Consider the following 25,013-nt stretch of genomic DNA (forward strand, 5'->3'; position numbering starts at 1 on the left):
TCCTCTTTAAAGTCACAAAGTGATCACTTTCTTAACCAGCTGAAAAGCCAAGTTTTCCTGATTTATTGGGAAAGACATGATATCTGCTGAGCACTTATGAAACAAATATTTAAGATGGAAAACTGTAAGGATGGTAAAGTGGACAGATCTTGCTTGACATCACTACAGATATTTCTGAACTGATTTTAGCTGATTTATGAATAAATGATTATTGCAGTCTTCAGAGTTAAATATTTAAAAGTTAGCTCCCTTGTAGAGTTCGTGTGTAATACAGGGCTAATTTTCTGTACTGCAGACTTCCACTCTTCATTTCCTTCTTTTTAATACATTGTAATTATTATTCTTATTCTATCTTTTTTCAGTTCCCTGTGTGAAATTTAAACGTTGCACACAAATCTTTTGTCAAAGAGGAAAAGAAAATTCAGTTTGTGGGTCTCAGCAGGAGTTAAGCTAATGCAGCTTAAAATAATGCCGAAAAAGAAGTGCTTATCTGCAGGCAGAGTGCCCCTGATTCTCTTCCTGTGCCAGATGATTAGTGCATTGGAAGTACCTCTCGATCGTAAGTATTAATGTTTTAAAGCTGATAGGCCTAGGAGTCAACACTTCCCAGCATTCACCATCACTCTGAACTGTGTGCATGGAGGCGGTGTCTGTGTGACACTGAAAAGCTAATCAAAATTAATTTGTTTTTACCTTCAGCACCTGGTGTTTATAAAGACTCACAACATAGAAATGTCCATTGAAATGGCCAGACACACTGTCCCCTCCCAGTCATTATCCTTCTTCCTCCTCAGGTGCCTTTTGTGCACTGTGGCAGGGATGTCCTGAGAAGGAGTGGTGCAGCTGCCCTGATCCTTCTGTCAGGAGGCTCTTTAGAGAAGCAGTCCTGCAAGTAAACTATAGGAACCACTTCTTTAAAATGATCATGGAGATTTCCCCATTCATCCCCCCACCGCCTTACCCTCTCCCTTTATATGCTGAGAGTGCTCAGAAAAGATTGGGGGGTGGTCTCTCCACCAACACTACACCCTCTGTATCCCCCAAACCACCCAGATTCAGATTGTCTGAGCATCTTGATTCATACAAGCCACACTTCACTTTTTAATTTTCTTAAATATGAATCTAGAATTAGGGAAATCATCTCATCTAGAGGCTAATGAGTAGTCTTCTTTGGTTTAAACCAAGACCAGGATGCAAATTTTGCGAATAAGGCAAGTAATCTGCAAAAACACTAAAATGGGCTACTAAATCAGCCCACTGCTTTCCTAATAGTAGAATATATGCTGCACTCTTCCTGGTCTGGGTGGCCTGTCTGTGAAAAATAAAGATAATGCTAGGTTCCAACTGGTCACTTTTCTTGCAGTGGAAAGCAGAATTTCAAATCTAGACAATTACTGTACTTCAGAATTGATTTATCCTTTATCCCTAATCTGCGTGACATCTTTAAATCCATTAGCTTCCTGAATAGAACATCTGTTTGGCAAGCTTTCCAAGGTGCAAGGCAGATAGCACTTTCCTGGGGCTATTCAATTGTTGGGATGTCATTTTTTGCCACAGAGGTTGAAACTGCCAGTGGGAAGACATTAAGAGATGTGGTCTGCCCACACTTTGTTGACTACTTTGCTCTGCTTCTACAGTATAAAGTAAAATAGAATGTGATTTTTCTTCTTTTTAAAAAATATTCATCCAACGACCTTAATTTCAATTTTCAAAAAATATGTAATTGCTTAAGCCCATTGGAGTGGGAATGCCTAAAAGCATTTGCCCTAACAGATATAAAGAAGAGGAAAAAAAGCACTTGAGAGAAATGCTTTTGTTCTCTCGCTTGTTAAATGTATTCCCCCTTAATCTGACTGCTCAATCTAACAATCAGAGGGAAACAGTCACCTACGGCTAACTCAATTATCACTGCTAATGGAGAAGCAGCATAACCATGATGAAAAGAAAGTCATGGATAACCCAGGAGCTCCTGCATTAACCTTTACAAGTAGTAATGACAGGCAGCACTGTGAAATGATTTGAATTGCATGCTAATATAATTTCTTCCCCGCCCCTGTTCCTTATACCCTTTCTCCAGTACGTGAGCTGCTCCTTGGTGTATGCACCAACAATCCCGGGTGATTGAGGAATTCTGAAGTGGACGTATGCTAACAGTCTAAAAAGTTCAATTACTGACTTGGGGATTAACCATAGAAATATAAAAATCTAAAATTAATGTTGGACTTGGCCTAGATGGAGCATTGTCATTGTAGCAATGTCCCATTGTTAGATATTATTACCATGTGCAAAGTGATGTCTGGGATAATAGGATCAGACACTACACAGTATGTGACAACTCAAATTAATTGTAGATTTCAGCTATTTTTCAAATTGAGCATAATTACTTGTCCAGCACAACATGTATGGAATGGAATTAGCTGTTCTTATTCCTGGAAGAATCATTTTTTGCCTACAGCGTTGCTTTTGTTCTTCCATATGTTTATGTGGGAAAGCTGCTGCAGGAATAAACAAAACTATTAATGCGAGATTTTTTTCTCTTGCAATTTCACAACTTCAACCTTCACTGTATATGGGTTTTTTAGGTCAAATCAAATAGACAAGATGCTCCTTTTATCTTCAGAGTTCTAACGTTCTTATTATTAACATCTGATTTTCTTTAATCCTGTTTGCCCACTCACCTGCTGATATTGATGGGGAAAAGCAAAACTTCTTGAAGACTGTAAGTGTCTTTCTATAAATTACTAGGCAGTGTGAAAATTTGATCATGTCAACCATGTGTTTGTTTTTTGAATTAAATGCACAATTTTATGTTTTGTGATGAGTGCCTTTTTAAGCATGTGTGTTTACTATAGCTAAATATTGCATTTAAATACCAAGATGCAAATTTAATATATTACCTGCATGAATTCTGAAGGCTCCAGTATGAATCTTTCTTCTACCAATATACTGCTCTACTAACTTCCAAGCTTTATTTACATCTGATGTAACTCAATGAGAAAATTCTCAAAATTTAGAGAGAACAATTATCTGGTTCTAAATACTATTAAATGTTTGCTGGAACAAAGATGCATTTTTTGCTGTCTTTTACAGGGTGGGCGCATGCAGAAGCTTTACCCAAGTCAACATCTTCATGTCCTCTTATACTTCTTTAGTGAAAAAGACTGTGTAGACTAGTGTTTCTAGACGCCATCAGTAGAATAACGCAGCAAATTTGAATATTGTCTTGTGTGCAAAAGGCACTGATGTCATTTCTGAGCAGCTTGCGCTAAGCAAAAATTTCTGCTGCCTCTGACAGCTGGGCAGCATCTATCATCTAGCTAAAAAGTGATTTTCAGGCACTTGAAAATTTCCTTTGACATTGGATTAACCGGAAAAAATATATAAAATCACTTTTTCCCCTTATTGCTGCAAAGCATTTGTTAATTGCCAGGTGATCTAAGCACCATTCAAATAAGTACGTCTGGGTAATAAACTCCTGGCAGTTAGCAGTGGCATCTAAGCCAGCTCGGCCGCAGACACGTGAATAGAAGCTCTGCATTTGAAACCACCAAATTTGCCCACCTTTCACTTCCAGAAAAACACAAGGAATTGGACTGAATGGCTCCTAAGAATCCCCTCCCCCACTGCCTCTGTCCACCATCCCTGGGTGTGGAATTCCAGACATCCTTTCATTATCCCAAACTCTACTCCCAGAGCCCGAAGGATCATTCAAAGGTGAATCTGGTTCAAATAAAAATGATTATGATGATAATGTTTTCAAAAGGTAACATCATTGAACTCATAGCATTAACATGTACTAAGAATTTTACAAGAATTTTATTAAGCCTCCCAGCTACCCTAGGAGGCAGATACTACTTTTTAAATCTCATTTGCCCTCTGAGGAATCTACAGAAGTTAAGAAACTTGCTTGAAGTCTCATAGCTAGCAAGAAACAGACTAGTTCTTAACCACCAGACCAAAATACTAACCAGCATTGGATACTGATGGGTAGAAGAATGAGGATCCCATGTGTATGATGGAGGCTGGGAAGGGCAGCTGGGTTAGCTGGAGGACAAGGAGGGGGAAGGGAAATGGAGACTGTCCAGTATCCTATGTATAATAGGTGCACAATAAACGATGAAAATAATGAGTTTAGCTTTTGATCTATACTTTAGGCATTATTTGCATATTTAGTAAGAGATGTCTAGTGGACAGCAATAAGACTGGAGATAAGGCAAGAGAACAGAACAATGTTTGCAGAATTATAGGATTTTGGACACGGTGGTGTGGCAACAATTAACCACAATAAAGAGAGCTAAGTGCAGAGGGCAGTTACTGAGCTTTGGGAAATGCTTAGCTGGCAGGTGAAAGAGGTTTCACAAAGGAAGCACAGAGTATGGGCAGAGAGGAAAAGGAAGATCCAGAAGGTCACATGCAGCAGTGAAGGAAAGGAAAGCGACAAGAGTCCAAGAGACAGCCTTGGAGAAAGTTACACGATGCAGAGGAGAGCAAACTGGAGCAGGGCCACTAGGTTGCACAGCTCTGGGGGTACCATTCACATGTGGTCTGTGCCAGGCCTCTCAGCCTCAGCACTACTGACATTTGGGGTCAGAGAAGTCTTTGTTGTGGGGGGCTGTCCTGTACATTCTAAGACATTTAGCAACACCCCTGGCCTCTACTGGTGTCATGCTCGGGCTCTTTTACCCGTAATCCTGCCAACTGGGCCAACTGTCGAGCTAGGGCCGTGTCTGGAGCTCACAGACCCCTCAAGCCTATTCACAGACTGGGTCACAAACCCTTCACATGCCAGGCTGGGTAACCAGACCCCTCACATGCCAGTCTGGGTCACCAGACCCCTCACACACAGGTCTATGAGCTAGGTAACTGGCAAAACAGGTCCTTGAAAGCTGTAGGTTGGAGAGCATGGCCACGCGGCAGATGCCCAAGGCAGATGCCAGCCAAGCCACCGCATTGTGCATGCACACTAACTCCACCCACCCACACACACCCCCACCCCCCCCCACACACACAACCTGCTTACAAAGAATGTGCTGCACAACCCCCAACCTGCCCCAAGCCAGGGAGCCTAACCAAACTATTTTATCTTCCCAATAATGGGCATCAAGCAGATGCCAGTATCACTACCACTCTAGTTGTGACTATTGAAATTGTCTACAGATATAGCTAAATGTCCCCAAAGGGTGGGGTGAACTGCCCCTGGTTGAGAACCACTGTTCTGTATAAATAGCTCTCCCTGGAGCTGTGCACGGCAGTGGCTTTCTACCAGGAGCCACTCAAGAGAGTTTATCTTCTCTGCTTTGTGTCTGCCTCCTCAAGCCCTTTTGCCACCCAGAGCAATGAAAGATGTTGAAATACAGTAGATTATTTCTCCAGTCTCTTCCTTTTCTAACACTTTGTAATTCTGATTTCACAAAAAGGACCTGCTAATCTTAGAGCAACTTGAAGAGCCTTAGGGGTACAGACACCAGCTTTCTTCATATTAGATTGTTCTGTGTCAGAACAGTTTCCCTTACGATTTGATAACAAATGATCAGACCCCACTTTGAAGAGTAAAATGGAAACATTATCTCCTAGAACAGAGACAGAGAACTTCCTAGAAGAGAGAACTTCCCCAATTCCATTTACCTTCTAAAAAGACCATTTTATCTTTGTTCCTCTTTAATTCACCTATCTCTTGGCTTTAATGAGACATGTCAAATCTCCAATTTAACAATCTTTTTAATATTAACTTCTCAAATATATTTGTTCTTAAGATATATTAATTTACATTAGCATACTAATGAACTATAAGTCAGTTACTCTTTCTTAAGAAAGACACAAATTTACCTCATAACTTAAATTTCATTGAAAGATATTGTTTGAGCCAAAGGAATCAGAAGAATTTCTCATTGTTACATCAGAAAAGAAACTGTCTTAATGTTAGGCTTGTATCGGTAATTATTTTCCCAAACTCCTTTGTGGGAAAGTAGACCTTTTGAGTGCTTATAAAGTTATCAAATGGAAGTTATGCTGTGACTTCACAGCTTTAGGAGACTTTTCTTTGGAAATCTACTGAGGTTTGTGCTGCCACAGTAGAAATTACCAAAAATATTTGGAGGATATTTAGTCTAAGGTAAGTGATTTTGATACAGGAAAAAACTGATTGCTATTATGATATTAATGATTTATTTCTTTACATTATTCTTCTTTCTACAATTAAGTGGTACAGCCTCCAACTATCACTCAACAGTCTCCAAAAGACTATATTATTGACCCTCGGGAGAACATTGTAATCCAGTGTGAGGCCAAGGGGAAGCCTCCTCCCAGGTGAGTGGGCTTTCTGCTATGTTACAGTACTGAAAGTAAGTTGGGGGGTCTCTCTAAATATAGAAATGGGTTCGGAAATTTCTGTAGAATAAGGTAGGCCGTATGGAGCACTTCCTTTTTTAGTTGGATATTTCTCAACGTGACTGACTGTATTACACTTTGGTTCATCTAACCAACTCCCCAGCCCATTTTTGCCCTTCAAAGATATTGAAAGTAACTTCTCAGGTCCTTCCTATCTCTAAAGTATCATTTTGTTTTGTCTCTGCTTAAATTAGAGCCAATTTGTTGTTCTTAAAAACCCAGATGATTGCATTTCCGTACTCACACCCTTCTGCAAAATACTCATCGATTGTGGGGAGACACAGAAAGAGCTTTCTAATCCTGGTTTTTACACAAATGGCCTTATGACATGGGCAAACCCCCTTTCTCTGGTGTTTAGTTTCCTCATATAGTACTGGATCTGTGACTTATCCAGTAATATATGAGAGTTTTGGAGAGCTGGGTCATTATTATTAGAATGCAATGTGAGGGGAAAAAAGAGGAAAAGTATAAAGTGTAATGTGGATTTTTAAGTAATAAAGAAGTGAAAGTTTCTAGATATTTTATTTCCAAGTTTGTCTATGACAGGACTTACCACACTATCACAAACTAGCACCTGAGAAAAAATTAACTGATACTTATATATGTCAAAACTCTCAGCAAAGGTTTACTTCAAAAGAATGTATTCTGCATAGTATTGGAAACTTCTGTCACACAAGCCCTAATGTGGTGTCCTTTGATAGAGTTCCCCTTCAGTTTCATGCTTACCTCCTATAACTCTCTGTAAGGCAGGATTTCTCCTCTTCATCACTGTTGATATTTAGGGCCAGATAATTTTTTGTTGCAGGGATGGAAGCTGTCCTGTGCATTGTAGGATATTTAGCAGCAACCCTGGCCTTTCCTTCTAGATGCCAGTAGCATCCACCACCACCTCCCACCCAGGTTGGGGCAACCACTGCTGTAAAGATAAATAGTGGGAAGGGAAATTCAAGTGGGCCCAGAAAACACTGTGAAGTTTAGAGATTCATGTCTTTGTATGAGTACAGCCATCATTGGTTTGTGACTGATTATAAAGTATTCAACTACATGAGCACTGTGACTTTTATGTAAGGCAGTCTTTTATATAAATAAAATTGAGAAAGAGGAATCTCAGTTGACAGTCTGGCATACCTGCTAAGTAATTCACGAATCATCTCTAGAATTAAAAATTCTCAAAACGTATTTATATAGAACTACCACTTTTAATAACCATCATTTACAACACCCCTGAACTCATATCACTTAGCCTCCTCCCATCCTGCAGTTTGCATTTTGATAACTTGAAACTGCTCTGATCAATTTTCAACACTAAAAGGTAGTACTTGTGGAGGCCTTTCTTGTCACATTTTAGCCCAGAGCAAATTTTTATAGACAGGTTATCAACTCGATGAACAATGGACTTTACGATAAAAATGCTAATACAGATCTAAGAGAGAGTGCCTGGGAGACCTGCTTCCTGAATTTTCTTAAAAAAATGTCAGGCAATTTGTGCATGATTTCTTTATTGGGCCAGATTCGGGCTAGTTCTAAAGACGTGTGCCTTAAAATTTACAGCCAGCACTTTTTTCTAAGCCATGATTCAATGGAACATTTCAGGTATAGGGGCCTATTGCTCTTTTACTGAATATTAAAATCTAATAATTATTTCTAGAAACCCATGAACTGCTAAGAATTTTTTAAAGAGTAAGTAATCATATTTTTCTGGACTATTAACAAACTTAATCTTTTATGTGTTGGGCAGCTTTTCCTGGACTCGTAATGGCACTCATTTTGACATAGATAAAGACCCACTAGTCACCATGAAGCCTGGCTCCGGAACGCTCATAATCAACATCATGAGTGAAGGGAAAGCAGAGACCTATGAAGGAGTCTATCAGTGCACAGCAAGAAATGAACGCGGAGCTGCGATTTCTAATAACATTGTCATCCGCCCATCCAGTAAGTGGGACTTGTCAACCAAACATGACCCTTTTTAAAGTATTGCTCCAAAACTCAGCATCTGTTACATCATCCGAATACTATTACAAGAAAGCAATGGCATTGCCTCTGATATTCTGACTTTGTTTTGCAGGAAAATTATTGCTCCTTTCCACTTTACCCTAACAAACTCCTCAGACTAATAATGCTTTGCAGATCCAATATGTCTTTCATACAAGTAGTCCTGAATAAAACAGCAGAGTTAAGAAAGAAGCATTTCTTCCCAGAATTGATCTAATTATTTATTTCTCATGTACCTTATTTATTCCTATGGCCAGATAGAAATAAACTCATTATGATATGGGTCATTGAGGTCTAGGTGTTACTACTTTAAACATTTTTGTTTCAAACTTTCCCTGGAAATAGAGTGTCCTCACTACATTGATATTATTGTTGCTTTTCTTGCAGTGGGCAGTACCAAAATCCTCTCAACAATCTCAAGAGCATGTATTTAAAGAACAGTGCTTATTTGCAGTAATGGTCATTTTTAAAACTTTTTTTATTATAGATGTAATATGTGTTCATTATAGAAAAAGTAATTACAGATAAACAAAAAAGAAATGTAAATGTTACTTATGAATCCTTCCATTAAAGGAAATAACTACTACTCAAATATTCTTTCCTTTTTTTTCCAGGCAGATATGTATGTATGTGTTTAAAACCAGCTCATTCTGAAATACTATTTTACAGTCTTTTCTTACTTATTGATATGTCATGTGTATTCTCATATCAATCTTATAAATAAATATACTTATGTAATACTGTATGGTATTCAAAGGTATAAGTGTACAATTACTTATTTAACAAATCTTTTGACATTTATGTGTTTTTCATTCTCTTGTGAACAGCATGCTTACATCAAAATTATATGTCTTCTTGATGATTATTTAGTATAAATTCTTACATATGTGATCACTGGGTTAGAATTTATACTGTTAGTGGCAGTGAATGAGAATTTTTTACTATGCTTTACTTTTTAAATTTTTATCACTATACTTAAAAACTATTTTCTCATTAATTTATTGTACATAAATTCCAAATGACTATTTCCCTGGAAGTTTAGTTTGCCTTTCTTTATAGAGCTATCTCTTTTTATTTTTCATTGGAGAAATAACTTACAAGTTTTTTTATTAATTCAATAGGGTCACCCTTGTGGACCAAAGAAAAACTTGAACCAATGATACTTCGAAATGGTCAACCTTTAGTACTTCCCTGTAGACCCCCAATTGGATTACCACCACCTATAATATTTTGGATGGATAATTGTAAGTTTTAACAATATGAACTTTCTTTAAGAGTCTTATGATTATTTACTGTCATAATAAAATATTGCCTCTTGTGATTCATAAAATGTTTATAAAATGTTTTAGAGATGCCCAGGGAAGTAGCAACCCATTGGAATAAATAACATGTCATTTCATTCATTCATTCCATTTTATTGAGCACTTACTATGTGCCAGACACTGGTCTAAGTAAACCAAGCAAATATCCTAGTCACTGCGCTTAGATTCTATGTAGCGGGAATGGAAGGGCATAGGGAAGGAGGTAGACAATAAATGCATTTAGCAAATCTGTATCAGTTAGCAATAAGTGCTATGAAAAAAATAAAGCAGAGTTTTGAGCAGAGACCTAAAAGAATGAGAACAAGCCAGGCCACTAGATGTCTGTGTGGAAAGTGAACACAGGTGCAAGCCTAAGCTCCTAAGGTAGGAGCATCCCTGGAGTGTGTAAAGAAAAAAAAAAAAAAGGCAAAGAGTCAATCAATGTGGCCAGACTGAGGGAGTCAAGGGAGAGAGTGATGCACAAGGTCAGAAAGGTCACAGAGACTCAGTGGAAAGGGCTTTGGCTTTTGCTCTCAGTAAAGTAGGAAAACATGGAAGGAGTGACTTTATCTGAAATAAAATAAATAGTAATAATATCACTTCAGTTCATGTGTGGAGAATATAGGTGACAAAAGACAGAATGGGGACTGGTTAGGGGGCCGGCGCTGTAATCCAAGCAGAGTTGATGGAGCCTTGTCCTTGGGTGGTAGCAGTAAAGGGGGTAAAAAGTGGTCAGATTCTGGATATGTTTTGAAGGTAGAGCCACCAGGATTTAGTGGAGTAGTGTGGGAGCATAAGAGAGAAGAATCAAGGACAACTACAAAATTCGGAGACTGAGGAGTGATAAAATGGAACTGCCATTTCCTGAAACAGCAGAAGCCCATAATGGGGAGAGAATTAAGCTGTTTTGGATGTGTTATGTTTTTGTTTGCTTTTTAATCCCCAACACAGCTAGTATGTATTGGACCTTTACTAAGTTCCAGTTGCTTTGCTAAGGACTTTACATGGGTTGTCCCATTAATTGTTTACAATAACCCTATGAGCTATGTCCAATTATTCTTTCCACTTCCACGTGAGGAAACGGAGGCAAAAAGAAATGAAGCCATCCATTAGGCAACTTCAAATCTGTCTACCCCATCCCTATCCTTGAGGGAACTGTATGTTGGTCTGCTTCCTCCACCCTCCAAAGTTTCCTGTGCTAGTAGCTTAACCCGTAACCTTAAAGGTAGCACGTGGTTCTGCTTGGAGAATAAGAAACCAGAGCTTGGGATGTGAGGGGCCTGTAAGACAGTCATGTCTAGATGCCCAGCAAGAGGCGGGGATATGAGTACCTGCAATGGAAGGAAGATTCGGGACTCCAGTCAGCAGTGTGTGAATCGCTCGCACATAGGTGCACCTTACAGCCCCCGCTGGGTGAGAGGACTTAGGGAGTGGGAGCGGGAGGTGGAGACCAGGAACCCCCAGAGGCCAAGAACTTCGGGAGAAACCAGCAAGCACATGAGTAGGAGAAGTCACTGAGGTAAAAAGAGAACAAAGGTGTCCTTCACCAAGGACAAGGTGAAGAAGGCGTGTCAAGAAAACAGAACGATCAGCTGTTTCAAATGCTGCTATAGGTCAGATAACACAGGCACTGAGAAATGACCACTGGATTGGCAACATAGAAGCTGTTGATGAACTTGACCAGAGTCATTTAGGTGGAATGGTGGGAATGAATTCAAAATATTTGTGGAAATACATTCTGTTCTCAGTAACCCGATTTCCCCTGGAATCAGAGGCTATGCATATTACTAAAGAGAAAATTTGGCTCTAACATTTAATCTATATTTTTGACTCTTCTTATGTGAAAGCACTCAAAATATCACAAAGAAATGAAAAACACAAATTAAAACATAAATTAAATGCACAAATGTATTTTTCCTGTCATTACATAACAGCTTTCACAGTCTTTGAGAGAATAAGTAACAAGCCAAATATAAATAAGCGATTTATGACTTCAAGAATAACACTCTACAAATGTCATTGCTAATTGAGGCCCAGTATTTGGTCCTTGGTTCTTATTCAGAAATGATGACCTTTCTGCTTAATAAAGGGACATATCACATATAAAGTCCCAGAATCATCTGAATACGTAACTAATTTTTTTCCCACATTGCACAGCTAGCTATGTCATTTACATACATTTTAGGCTTTTGATAAAGCATCTGACCTTTCAAATATAATTGCATCTGGAATATGAGAAAAAATTTAAATCCATATAGTATTCTTCTTGCAAGATGATGTTATGAAGTTATTCTTGTCTGCATACATTTTTTTCAAATTCAGAGGAAATAAAGGGCAAAATGCTACCACACTTGTGAAATCCCATTGCCTTATATGTGATCTACCAGCACCCATCAGTAATAAAACAGCAGCAGAAACAGAAGACAATAAATGTATGGTTGTCTTTGTATTCATTAAATAAATATACTTTATTTTTCTGAGTTATTTTTAAAACAGTCCTTTCCTTAGGGACTAATGGTTTAAAATTATGAATTTGCAATTACCAACCAAACCCCCATCTTGACCAAGAACTTGGTTAACATGACTAGCCAGTGTTCTTTTAAGCTCTGACTCCACGTTTCTCTGTCTTTTCCTGCCCAAGGGAGCTGCAGGCTTTTAAGCATAATTTTGCATTTGTGAAATGTTATATACCAGGCACCTGCCACAGGAGGAACATACCCACTTGATTCAGACTGGAGAAATACTGCTTGAGGACATAACACCTGGCTTGAGGCCACTGAGATGTGCAAATTTTCCCAGTTCTCTCACCTTAGAGCTGAAGAACTGTCACAGTTAAGGCTTCGTGAACTGAGTCAGTAACTTCAGGATGTATTTTAGCTGGCCAAGTGTAAATTCACACACAGATCCTTGCATTTACCCCACCTCCCTGCATCCTTCATCCGCTAAGAAAATCTTCCCTCCAAATAAGTGCTGGTACTCTATTGCATAGTAGGGTGACTATAGCTAACAATAATACATTGCATATTCAAATAGCTAGAAGAGAAGATTTTGAATGATTTCACAACAAGGAGATGATAAATGTCCAAGGTGATGGATACACTCATTACCATGTTTGGTCATTACATGTATTGAAAAATATATACACGTATTGAAAAATTACATAGTACCCCATAACTACGTACAATTATTATGTGTCAATAAAAAAGTAAAGAAAAGAAAATCTTCCATCAATGCCTAAGTCTAGGCAGTTTCTTCACTGAACCTGAGAAGTAAATTGTCATGCTTGAAACTGGAAAGTCAGAGTGCCAATGGTTATTCATTTAATCTTTCGAGTATTCAAAGGAGCCCCTATGAAGGGCTGGCTCTGTTCCAGTGCTACAACAGTGGACAAAGCAGATGAAGGTGTCTGCCCTCCTGGAGCTTAAATTCTAGTGAAGGGAGATAGGCAATAAGTCATACATATGACTAGTAAAATATGTCATATGTCAGAAGACGGTAAGTAATTCAGAAAAGAAAAAGTAGAGGAGGTGAGGGAGACAGGGTGTTGGGGGCTTCTGAGAGGCAGGTCGAAGCATTAAAAAGTGTCATCATTGCACCCTGTAGTGAATTGCTTGTGTTTTGCCTGATTCTTCAATTAGGTCATGAGCTCAGACAGGGCTGGGGCTCTGGAATGCCCAATGCCTGGCGCAGGGCCTAGCTCGCAGTTAGTTGCTCTCCACGTACTGGGTTTCTGACCGTTGTGTGCAGGTGCAACCCATGTTACCATCCTTATATGCTTCCTTCATGCATTTTCTAAGATATGCATGTTTATGACTTTAACAGTCAGGGGCTAATTTAAATATTAGGAAAAGTCATACAAACTTTTTGTAAAAAACTTTTTTGTTGACACTTGCTTAATAAAACACTTCACTGTATGACTCTAATCTTGCCTCTGTCCCCACCCCTGAGAAATTAGGGTTGGGCAGATAAAGTTGGAGTTTTAGCATATCATGTATTTTTTTTTAACAGTTAATTTGCTTTTACTCAAAGAGCTTTATAGAGAAAAAGTATATTCAGGTGAAGTTCACAGAACTATTAGTAGATATATCTATCTTGCTAATTTCGAAGAGTGGCCCTTTTATGATGGAATGATCTGCATCTCTTTCTGCCTTTTACCAGCCTTTCAAAGACTTCCGCAAAGTGAGAGGGTTTCTCAAGGTCTGAATGGAGACCTTTATTTTTCTAATGTTCTCCCAGAGGATACCCGCGAAGATTATATCTGTTATGCCAGATTTAATCACACTCAAACCATACAGCAGAAACAACCTATTTCTGTGAAGGTGATTTCAGGTAAGAGTTCAGCTTCCTGATCTCTCCTTCAATAATGTTTACAAATATGTGCAAGATATATTACCTTTTAAATACTACTGACTTCGAAGTAAACAGATTCATTGATCAGGAATCTACCGTGAATGACCACTAAAGTGTTGGCATATGTGTTATAAAGAGCATGCATACCCTAAATATTGTATTTTACTTTTTTGCTGTTATTGCCATGACTGTTTTCATAGTAACCTTCTGAATCACTTGTGTTCTGAGCATTTGTGTGTGCTTTATGCCCCACAATGCCTTTCATTGGCAGTCCTGCAGCTTAAGTTGTATTTTCATGTATTACTGGTTAGGGGTGGCTGAGTGAATTAATGAGTTAGTCATGTACGATGTGAAGCACTGTTTTTATTGGTAGGGAGGGCACTTGTTCAACATAGCTGTATACATTTGCTTTTGTTGCCCAATATTTTTTGACCCTTCTCCCCTACTTTTGCACCCTCTTCATAATATTCTGTTTATTTCAGTGGATGAATTGAATGACACTATAGCTGCTAATTTGAGTGACACTGAGTTTTATGGTGGTGAGTTTATGGTGATTGTAACTGATATTCTCTCCTTCATTGTAGAATTTAGTTCACTAACTTCACCTCCATGGCTATTTAACTTTATTTCTTTATGAAATTTCTAGTTATGTGTTTAATACCACTAGTGTAAATGTATGTTTTTTATGAAATGTAGATAAACTTTCAAGCATGTCACTAAAACATTTTCCATGATGTATGTATAACAATAAAACTTGTAACTGTTTTCATGTAAAGAATCACTTCACATGATTTAGAAAAAAATCTTTATATATGTTCGAAATTATATTTTCCATTTTTTGTCCTGTTCATAAACTTTTCTCATGAACTAAATAAGGATTAGCAAGGGTACATTAACCTACTGTCATAGTGACTCATCAAAGCCATTAACTAACATTAGGTGGATTTCATACTAAATCATCACATTTCCCATCTGTTTTTATATGACATTATCAATATAATTAGTGATAGTGTTTCTCTTAGTTTTGTTTAAAACCAAGTCACTTTCTTCAGTAGGAGTAATTTTTTTAAATAAAGCATTTACCTTTATTCTTTTAAGTAGAAAAGAATTTGTTTTACTTAAGGGAAATATGGCTCTCAAGCATCGACTCATTATCAATGAAAATAATGGGTTCTGGATATAAGGTCCCCTGAATTGTCCATAAGGCAGAATTTCTGCTATATTTATTTTTCACCCTTGAGATATGAAGTAAAAAAATTAGGATATCATTGGCAACGAAGGTAGACATGCCACAACTCCTGCCTTTGTTTATTTTACTTTATCTTATTTTATTTTAATATATACCTGAAAAATATGGCCCTGAAGACCATTCCCAAAATGTTTTCAGAGGAATAAGTATTCCCCCACCATCTCTAAATTTTTAGTAAAACTAATTTCTCTCAAGTAATACCTTTTCTGGTATTCATTTTTTTCTTCTGAGAAATGAGGATAATTCACGTATTACCTTTTCGTTCAGTTTATATGAGCATCAAATAGATAATAAAACCAACAAGGGCTATAAGACCTTAAGATGGTACAATTTCTACTTTAGTTTTTCTGAGAGGCCTTCAGACGATAAGGCTGCATTTTGGAAAGGTCTCCATAAAAAAGATGGTGATCTGTGAACAAATTCTTCAGATCTCTGACTTGGACCCTCTTTATTTTTTCATTGAGGAAACCGATTTCAATTTATTTAACTCTGCCATTATTCTTAATTGATGGCATATAATTTGCCAGACCTCTGTCGTTAACTCTCTAGTTTTGTTTTGTTTTCCACAAAACTTGCAGTTTGTGGGGGGAGGTTGATATGATTAATCAGTGGAATTGACTATACTGTTTTCCCCAGAGTAAACCAAAATACCTCTTCCATAACTATACCTTTCTGAAAAACCTAACATCTTCCAAAAGATAGACACTTTTTTGCTTTGACCTGAGCACAAATGTTGAGGGATATGTAGTTTGAAAACATGATTTTCCTCTCTGTGTTGACATTTTGAAAATTTGCAACCCACAGAAAATTTGTAAAAATCTAACCCAAATTAAGGAAATGTACACAAAGAAAATAGTCCTTACTATTAGTGTTTATGCAGCCAAAATCGTTTGTATTCCTGGTTAACTGAGTAAATGATGGCTATTTGTAAGGCAGAGAGTAGGTACATGTAGTTTAACAAATTTCACAATCAATGTTAAATGGTTTTGGAAAAGAATTAGAATTTTAGGCAGCTTTTTTGACAGTGAACTGTGCTTCTAGAAATACATATTCATAAGTTTTAACGCATATTGTTTTTCTTGTTTGCAGCTAAATCAAGTAGAGAGAGACCTCCAACATTTTTAACTCCAGAAGGCAATGCAAGTAACAAGGAGGAATTAAGAGGAAATGTGCTTTCACTAGAGTGTATTGCAGAAGGACTGTAAGTTAACACTATCTGTTCTGATGTACATTTCTTATAAAAATATAGGAGATTTCTAGTGAGGTATTAATGTTACAGGAAGAGCCATTGTCTCATACTAATTCCATGAAGCATTGAGAAGAATTTAGCAGGGTTGGCCTGTTAGCTCAGTTGGTTAGAGCACAGCTTTATAACACCAAGATCAAAAGTTCGGATCCTTGTACCAGCAAGCTGCCAAAAATAAAAAAAAAAATTAGTAATTGTTTCCAAAATATTGTTAGACTATTTTGCTAATATAATAGTGTTCATATTGAAATAAGTATCAGTAATCACCTTATGATTGCTATGATTACAATTAGGGTGCATTACTTTGCTATTTTTTAACAAACCAGCTCAAAACTTAGTGGCTTAAAAATCGTAGGTACTTATTATTAATCCTTTGTCTAGAGGTCTGCGAGGCAGTTGTGCTGTAACTGGCGAGGTTTGGCTGAGCTCAGCTGAACACGTTCACATACCTGCTTGGTGGCCCAGCTGTGGGCTCACAACTCTCATGGTCTCCTGGCTGTTAGTTGGGGTAACTGAGCTGTTGACCATGAGTTTCTCACATCCTTGTAGCAGTCTCACCCTGGCTTATTCTCCTAACAACAGATGTGCACAGGGCCTCTTAGTGCCTAGCCCTGAAACGGCACACTGTCCCTTCCATGACCTCCTATTGGTAGGTTACAAAGCCAAGCCCAGATTCACTGAAATGTCTCATGTGTGCACATCTCAAAACTGAAGCCACCCCAGAACTGATGTGCCTTTGACAGGAGTTGCAGGGAGGCCTCACGCAAATACAAGAGCAACTGTTATGTTAGATCCTCATCACAGGCAAGTTTCTCTATGGTCTCTGCCTTATGCCTGGTGGAGAGCAAGTATCAGAGGCATGGGCACATCTGCTGAAAACCTTGAATGGAATCTTAGAAACATGCTGCCTTCGCAGGTGTGATCCGTGCCATCCTTGAGCTGGGTAACTCATTGGTCTCACATTCTTTCCTGAATCCAAAAATATCTTCACTTCAAGAGGCACGTGGAGACCCCTGCTGGCCAAGTCAGGAAATCACAGGGTACATTATTCAGTTCCCCAAGCAACTGAAAACTAGCAAAACCCCTTTTTAAATAAGGTAAAAATTCATCTTTTCCACCAGAATTTTTTTTTTAAGCTTCCAATTTTTCATCCTCATTATGTTGGAGAGTGGTTAACCTACTAACCTTCAACCTTTTGAGAGCAGAAGTACCATTCTCATAATTTAGTGACTCCTTTTTCTGCAAGTGATATGTTTTATGAAAAATTAAAATATGGTCAGTATTTGGAAATTTTGCAAAACTCCTGAAAGAATTTTAAAAACTTTGGAATGCTGTAAGACCAAGATTGGGACTCTATCACTTACAAACCAACAAGTATTCGTCTCATAGAATCAAAATATTTCTGATGCTTTACAACTACTCAGTAGAGTAATAGGCCTACAAAGCAATTCATGGCTTTCTGAGGTGTAGACTATGATGTTGTGCTTTTATCCCCACCCCCTCTCATCTTCAGATTATATGAGATGCAGATTAGCCTCCTATAAGGAAACATTATAAATTATCAGATTTCATATGTGTATAGTCCTTCAGTTTTTCAGAATGGTTTCACATCTTCTCTCTCTTTTTATATTCACAGAATGTTTTGATTTTAGAAGCTATTCCATCAGATGTACATGCTTGGTTATTTTTATTCAAGTAAAGAAGCCAAAACCAATTCCACAAAAAATCAGTTAATCCCTCTTGCATTTCTAATGACAAATACAGTATTGTGATCTTCCTGAGGGCCTGGACCTCACTTTTTTGAACATTATCTTCCCAGCACACAGTTCTGTGCTCAGTAGATAATTCAGTGCTTGGGAAATGTTTGCATGGAATGGATTTTTATTTTACCCTATGAAAACCTTCTAAAGTCATTAGATCAAGTCAAGCATAATTATCCCCATCAAGGCAACTAAAAAAACTAAGGCCCAAGATAAGAGAGAAATTTAGCAACAGGGCTGGGACTTTGAGAATCTTCCACTGTGGGTTTTCATCTGTCTCCATATTTCATGATTTAATAAGAAACATAGTTGGGTGAGAAATTGTGTGAGTAATACATGAGTTTGATTTGTTCTTATCAATTGGCATAATAATATCTTTAGATATCACTAATAATAAAATTAAGGAAAGAATGCTATTCCTCTAATTTCTTAATTCATATCATCAAATAGCCTGTTATAAAATAGAAAATATCTTCCACTTGATATGGAAATGTGTGTAAAAGTTCATGGGCACAAAAATGTGTATGAGCTCTTTCTCTGTGTGTTTTTAACTCTAGCTGATGAAAAATTATAATTTAGTATTGTTAATTTAATGGTAATTATTTTGATTGACATAGTACCATCATATAAAAATTTCCAAGAGTTCCTCATTAGTCAGAACTTTGAAGAAAATACTTAGGTCCCTTCAGTAGAGTATCTCATGCTAGCATTCACATTGCACTATCGAAGTCAAAGTTTGTGATGTGTCATAAATTAGTATACTTCTGATTATGTGAAAGTGCAAAACTTTGAGCATTTTTATATAAGAAGTGTAGAAGTGGAATGTTTACCTATTTCTCATGATCTTTATATAAAATCTTGTTACAAACTTGCATGAAAATTCGCCCTCAAAATCCATCACAGGTTAATTTCTTTTTTTGTAACATCACTATTTATTTATCCTATCAGGCCTACTCCAATTATTTACTGGATAAAAGAAGATGGAATACTACCCATCAACCGGACATTTTATAGGAACTTTAAAAAAACCTTGCAGATCATTCATGTTTCAGAAGCAGATTCTGGGAATTACCAATGTATAGCAAAAAATGCATTAGGAGCCATTCATCATACCATTTCTGTCACAGTTAAAGGTACATTGTCATTTAAAATGCATTCCTCTTGCCTTCAAGAGAGGCCCTGAAACTTCAATTAAATATGTCTTTATGTTCTTCAGTAATGATAAATGTAAATTTATGTTAACATTGTGGTGAATCTCTTCTCATTACTATTTTTTTTTCATTGCTATTTATAGTGCATCTAAATCAGACTAAAAATTTGCTCCTTCAAATCTTCCTCACAGAAGAATTCCAATTAATAAATGTAGAAGGAATGAGGGAAATAGAAAATCACCATTAGAATCCCACGGTAGTAACTGCTGTAGGCAAGATCTACCAATGAAGGCTCAAATTAGTGGGTGAAACTTTAAGGAGAAAGAGGATATTTGCATAGCTCCAAAGTGTTTCTCTACACCAAAAATTAATGACTGGGGCAGTTTTAACATATGCCCACAAATTTTTTAACACTCCTTCAGGGAGATGGAGCATGTTTCTCCCCTTAATTGAAGGATGGACCTAGTGACTCACTGCTAATGAACACAATATGGAATGCAGGGAAATAGTAACTTTGCAGTGGAGAAGCCTCGCAGATACCACCTTAACCAAGTGATGAATGTTAACTTCACCAATGATAAATCATGTTGATATCATGTACTCCCTGATATGGTGGAATCACGAGGTCCATCACCCCTGTGGTATTCTTCTCAAAAACCCAAAACATCAGGCTAATTGTGAGAAAACATCAGACAAACCCAAGTGAAAGACATTCTACAAAATAACTGACCAATATTCCAAAATTGTCAAGGAAAGGAAAGACCAAGAAACTGTCAGATGGGAAGAGACTAAGGAGACATGACAAGAAAATGCAATGTGATATCTGGGACAGGATCCTGGTATAGAAATAAGACAGTAGTGGAAAAACTGGGGCAATCCTAACGAAGTGTATACTTTAGTTAATAGAGTTGTACTGATGTTAATTTCTTGCTTTGGCAACTGTACCATGGTCATGTAAAACATTAACATTAGAAGAAGCTGAATGAAGAATATATGGGAACACTCTATTACCTTTGCAACTTTTCAAAAATGAAGTTCTAAAATTGTTTTCTACTTTTATAATTACATATATCCTACAGAAAATTCATGTTTCTTAGCCATACCTGTACCTGTAGATTTCTCTTCAATCTTAGATAAATATGTCATCTCTTTGATATCTGATTAATTTTAATTTTAAATGAGACTATGGTATTTGTATCAAACAGGTCTAGAAATTATACATACATGTCAGTGAGTCTCTTTAAAGATTCTTTTGAAAATGTATAGTGTTTTTTAAACATCATCTATAAATCTACTGGAAAAAATGAGACTAACAAGTGTTTTGCAAAATATTTATTTTTATTATTAAAATAGCTCAATATGTTTTTTTTGCTAAAATTCTTATTTGATTCAGATTTTTGGTCTTTTATTTCTCCTTCAACAAAGCGGCTCCGTACTGGATCATGGCACCTCAGAATCTTGTGCTGTCCCCAGGAGAGGATGGGACCCTGATCTGCAGAGCTAATGGCAACCCCAAACCCAGAATTAGCTGGTTAACAAATGGAGTCCCAATAGAAAGTAAGTTTCCTCGATAGGCTCTAATTGCAGTATCTTTTCCAAGCATATCTACATCCCAACAGCGAACAAATGGTGATTAAAAAGTAATTCAGGGCCAACAAATGGGATTTGGGTATTCTACTCCCAATTTTAACCATGATCAGGATCAGGAAAGCCTTCAAGGAGTACTTTGTTGTTGTGCATCAGGGAGCTGTTGCCACTCTCAGGGGAATATGAGTGAAAACAGAGAAAATGTGGAAGAAAGCCCAGAATTGAAAAATAAGTTACATGGTACAATATATGGTTTTCTCAGGATGCACACAGAATGGCAATAAATAACAGAGCATGCTCAGCACTCTCACCGTGTTTTGCAGCTCAGAAGTTCTGTGTTGATTTATGGAAGGTTAAATGTGTTCCTGAGATCTAGACTCAGCGAAACTGACAAATGGATGGGACCCTCCATCTAGCCATGCAGCCCGGAAAACAGGGAAGCCAGGGAACGTCAAAGAGATAAAACCTTGAGCCCAGCAGCCAGATGCAATCCTGGGCAGGGAACACTGAGACGTGGATGGGTGAGACGTGGATCACCAGCAAGGGGAGAGGAAATGATGAGGCCGATCTTTCCTTCTGATTTGCTCAGCTTGTTGTCTTTCCAAACCAGCTCTGTCAGTCCATTCCTGCTGCTATAACAAAATGCCTTAGACTGGGTAATTGATAAACAGCAGACATTTATTGCTCACAGTTCTGGAGGCTGGGAAGACCAAGATCAAGGCACCAGCAGATTCAGTGTCTGGTAAGGGCCCGTTCCTCATAAATGTCACCTTCTATATGTCCTCATGTGGTCGAAGGGGTAAACAGGCTCTCTCAAGTCCTTTATAAGGGCACTAGTCCCTTTCATAAGTGTGGAGCCCTCGTGACTCCACAAAGTCCCCACTTCCTAAAACCATTGCCTTGGGGATTAGTTTTCAACATATGAATTTCAGAGAGACATAAACATTCACACAATAGCACCAGGGTAGGTAGTGCCTCTGAGGGAACCTTGTAACGCTAGTTGTATTAAGAGCTTTGAAAATACATTTATAGACACTCCTCTTTTAAACAAACTTTTTGGGGGAAAGATCAACTGCAAAAGGCCTGCTTTGGGTACAGGGGGTCATGGTCCCAGAGACAACTTAGGCCTTTCTACTGTATCGCTAAATCATCTGTTTGGGTTCAGAGCAGAAAGAGTTAAGAAAAAAATCTGTCAAATCAGATTCCAAATCAGTTCATTTCTTCCGTGCCAAAAGTATTAAGTCCCCACAGGGTGGAAAAAAGGCTGATCAGCTATGATTGGATTCTGCAGCTCCTGCAGATCCAGGGTCCTTCCACCTCTGGTGTGCCTTAGAGCAGTCACTCTGTGGACAGGCAAGGAGAGGAACAGGAGATGGCATGGTAGCAAAGCAAGGGGCCCATGTCCATCAGGGGATGTGGAGCTTCCCTGAGAGGGGACTTTTTCCGCATCTGGTGGCCAAGTTGAAGGTATGTGGATTACTGTTTGGACATGTCATAACTGAAAGGAGATGGGGCTGGCCAGGACCTCGCACGGCTTGCTGTGCACTGGTACTGCAAAGGCACAGCTTCCGCCCCTGCTCTTCAGCAGCTGGTCCACCTATAGCTTCTGCTGAGTGGGCTCTTGAACAGACGCCACATCTTAAACAGCCAAGTTCAAAGGAAACTGTACGTGCCCCCACTGCTTGTTTACTTTCTCTGATCAAAAATAAGGAGTAAATGAGGAAGAAAACTGTCAAAACAATCATTAAAGGAGACTTATGCCTCTCTGCTTTCCACTCTGCATGGCAGCTGCCCTATGAATTTAGAAACAGAATGGCCTTTGAGGTTTGGGGACCATTCTGGAAATAGATGACTGGTGCTTGTTTCTTGTCTGCAGTTTTCTGAGTTGTGCACCCCACAGATGTACCCAGCAGTGCTGGGGCACAGGGGAAGGAAGGCAGAGAGATGCAGATAGGCCAGGGTAGGAACCCAGAGCAAAAGCTACCATGGTATACAGTGGCACTGCATCAGCATGGTTAGGATTCCTAACCTTCGCGGGGGCCTGGTGTGGACCCCAGAAGTTAGCTGGGAGCATGAGCTGGCTTGCTGCTTGCTGACACTTTTCACCCAAAAGACTGCAGAAACTGGAGGTGGACCAGCTGCTGTGGGTGAGGGGCTTGGCAACAGCTGTGCCTCTGTAGTACATGCAGGGAGCTGTACAGCATCCCCATCAGGTGCCTGAAGTTCGTCTCCTGTGCCATACTGCTAGACACACAGCCTCTCTACTCCCTACGTAGGGACAATCACCTGAGGATACCGTCTTCTCCCACCTCTGCAGGCCCTGGCTGCTGAGTGCACACAAATACTATCAAAGCAGGAAAAGGGAAGGGTAAGACCTGGGTTTTGTTAGCAACATATGATGTTATTGATTTGTACATTTTAGATATAGATCCTACTGTTTTACAACAATGGAGGAATTAACTCCAAAAGGCTCCTATCTCAATCTCTTCTAAATTTTGCCGGCTCCCCCCCACCACCGCTTCCACCACTCCCCACTCCCTGCACCCTTCCTTAGGACTGGCCAGAGTACTTTTAATTTTCCCTGAAGCAAAAAGCAGGCTGTATTAAATAAGGAATTTGCCCAAAACCACCTAAAATATTTGTAAAGCAATCTCCAGAAATCAGGAAGAATAACACAGCTGCAGAGAGCTGGCACCAAAAGAGAACTTAGATTTTATTGTGTGACCTGCAGTGTCTGGGAGGGTGTAAAGGTAGAACCCAGGACCAGAAAGAAAATGAACTTGCTGTCAGCAGGATGGGGCAAAGCATTTCCCAACTCTCCCCAGGAAGTCACCTTTCAGGATTTCACAGTCACCCGTAGATAGGTGTCCATAAGTTCCTCCTTCCTCCTCTCTGTCTTCTCCACTGGAGAACCCATGCTATCCTGATCATAGTCCCCAAGGCCAAGTCCATGGCCACTGTGATTCCTGTCTCTGTTCCTGGAGGCAGGAGAGTTATAACGTGCAGATCTTTGATCGTCCCCTATTCAAAAAACTTGAGAATAAACAAACTATTAAATGCTACTGTCTGTAGATTCTCATCTCCAAAGTCCATGTAATATCATCTGGTTAACCTATTTTATAAAGTTGTTTTTAAAATAAAATTATGCAATAAATGTAAAAACACTTTAAAGTTTGGTAGTACTGTATACATGGTAAGGTGGCATTATTATTATTATTATTCTCATTATCTCAATGTTGGAAGCATTTATGGTTTTAACCAGCCATGTCAGGAGAGTCAGTTTAACAGAAAACATTTTCTAGAGACTATCACCCCAGTTCTGGACCTTACTGTGGGAGCTTTAAGTTATATGTGGTGATAATATGCTCTTAAATTTCTTTCTCCAGGGTTGGCAGGTTAGCCCATTTGGCTAGAGCTCAGTGTTATAACACCAAGTTCAAAGGTTCATAGCCCTGTACCAGCCAGCCACCAAAAAAAAGAAATGTTTCTTTCTCCAGTGTTCATTTACAGCAAATGGAGTTGGTTATTCCCAGAATTAATTATTATTCCTTTGGATGATTTGGATTTGCATGCTAGAGAGTTACTCCCTCTCAGTAGCCAACACTTAATGTCCAAAGACTTCAAATGTCTCTGCACTAGCGATTTCATTCTGTATCCAGCTACCAACTGAGCTTCCATATGTCACCATGACAGTTCCTGGATTTGTTTGCATTTCTCTAATAAATGCTTAAGGAAACTGTAGCCCAAGCCCCCATAGAGTGAGCTCTGCTTATTCATTACTCTGACCTAAAGGGTTTATTTTATTCCTAAATACCTTGCCAAAAATAAATATTTAAAGACTGCTCCATTTAGCATAAATAAGGCAGATACAGTCAGATGCCTTTCAGGTAAAGAATATCTTCCCAAAGAGTTGATAGCACAGAAAAATGCAATTGTGAGCTACAGAAAAGCTTTTTTATATGGTTTATATTTGTGACCAATGACTCT

At 38.5% G+C, this 25,013-nt stretch overlaps 1 protein-coding gene across 33 annotated transcripts in view; it reads left to right on the top strand.

Annotated features, from left to right (window-relative positions):
- Positions 1-453: 453 nt before the first annotated feature.
- NRCAM (neuronal cell adhesion molecule) overlaps positions 454-25,013 on the top strand; it is a 68,035-nt gene continuing 43,475 nt past the window's right edge. For 12 of the 33 annotated variants that reach the window (XM_063100212.1, XM_063100233.1, XM_063100214.1 and 9 more), the window contains exons 1-9: positions 454-559; positions 2,702-2,719; positions 6,201-6,306; positions 8,126-8,322; positions 9,504-9,626; positions 13,842-14,012; positions 16,372-16,483; positions 19,237-19,421; positions 20,865-20,996. In XM_063100212.1, the coding sequence (XP_062956282.1) occupies positions 454-559; positions 2,702-2,719; positions 6,201-6,306; positions 8,126-8,322; positions 9,504-9,626; positions 13,842-14,012; positions 16,372-16,483; positions 19,237-19,421; positions 20,865-20,996 (1,150 nt within the window). Of the gene's footprint in view, positions 560-2,701; positions 2,720-6,200; positions 6,307-8,125; positions 8,323-9,503; positions 9,627-13,841; positions 14,013-14,515; positions 14,573-16,371; positions 16,484-19,236; positions 19,422-20,864; positions 20,997-25,013 lie in introns of those variants that run through there. The other 21 variants (XM_063100207.1, XM_063100223.1, XM_063100209.1 and 18 more) reach the window with 6 other exon arrangements.

The sequence above is a fragment of the Cynocephalus volans genome, chromosome 6 (genome assembly GCF_027409185.1).
Source record: "Cynocephalus volans isolate mCynVol1 chromosome 6, mCynVol1.pri, whole genome shotgun sequence".
Classification (NCBI taxonomy): Eukaryota; Metazoa; Chordata; class Mammalia; order Dermoptera; family Cynocephalidae; genus Cynocephalus; species Cynocephalus volans.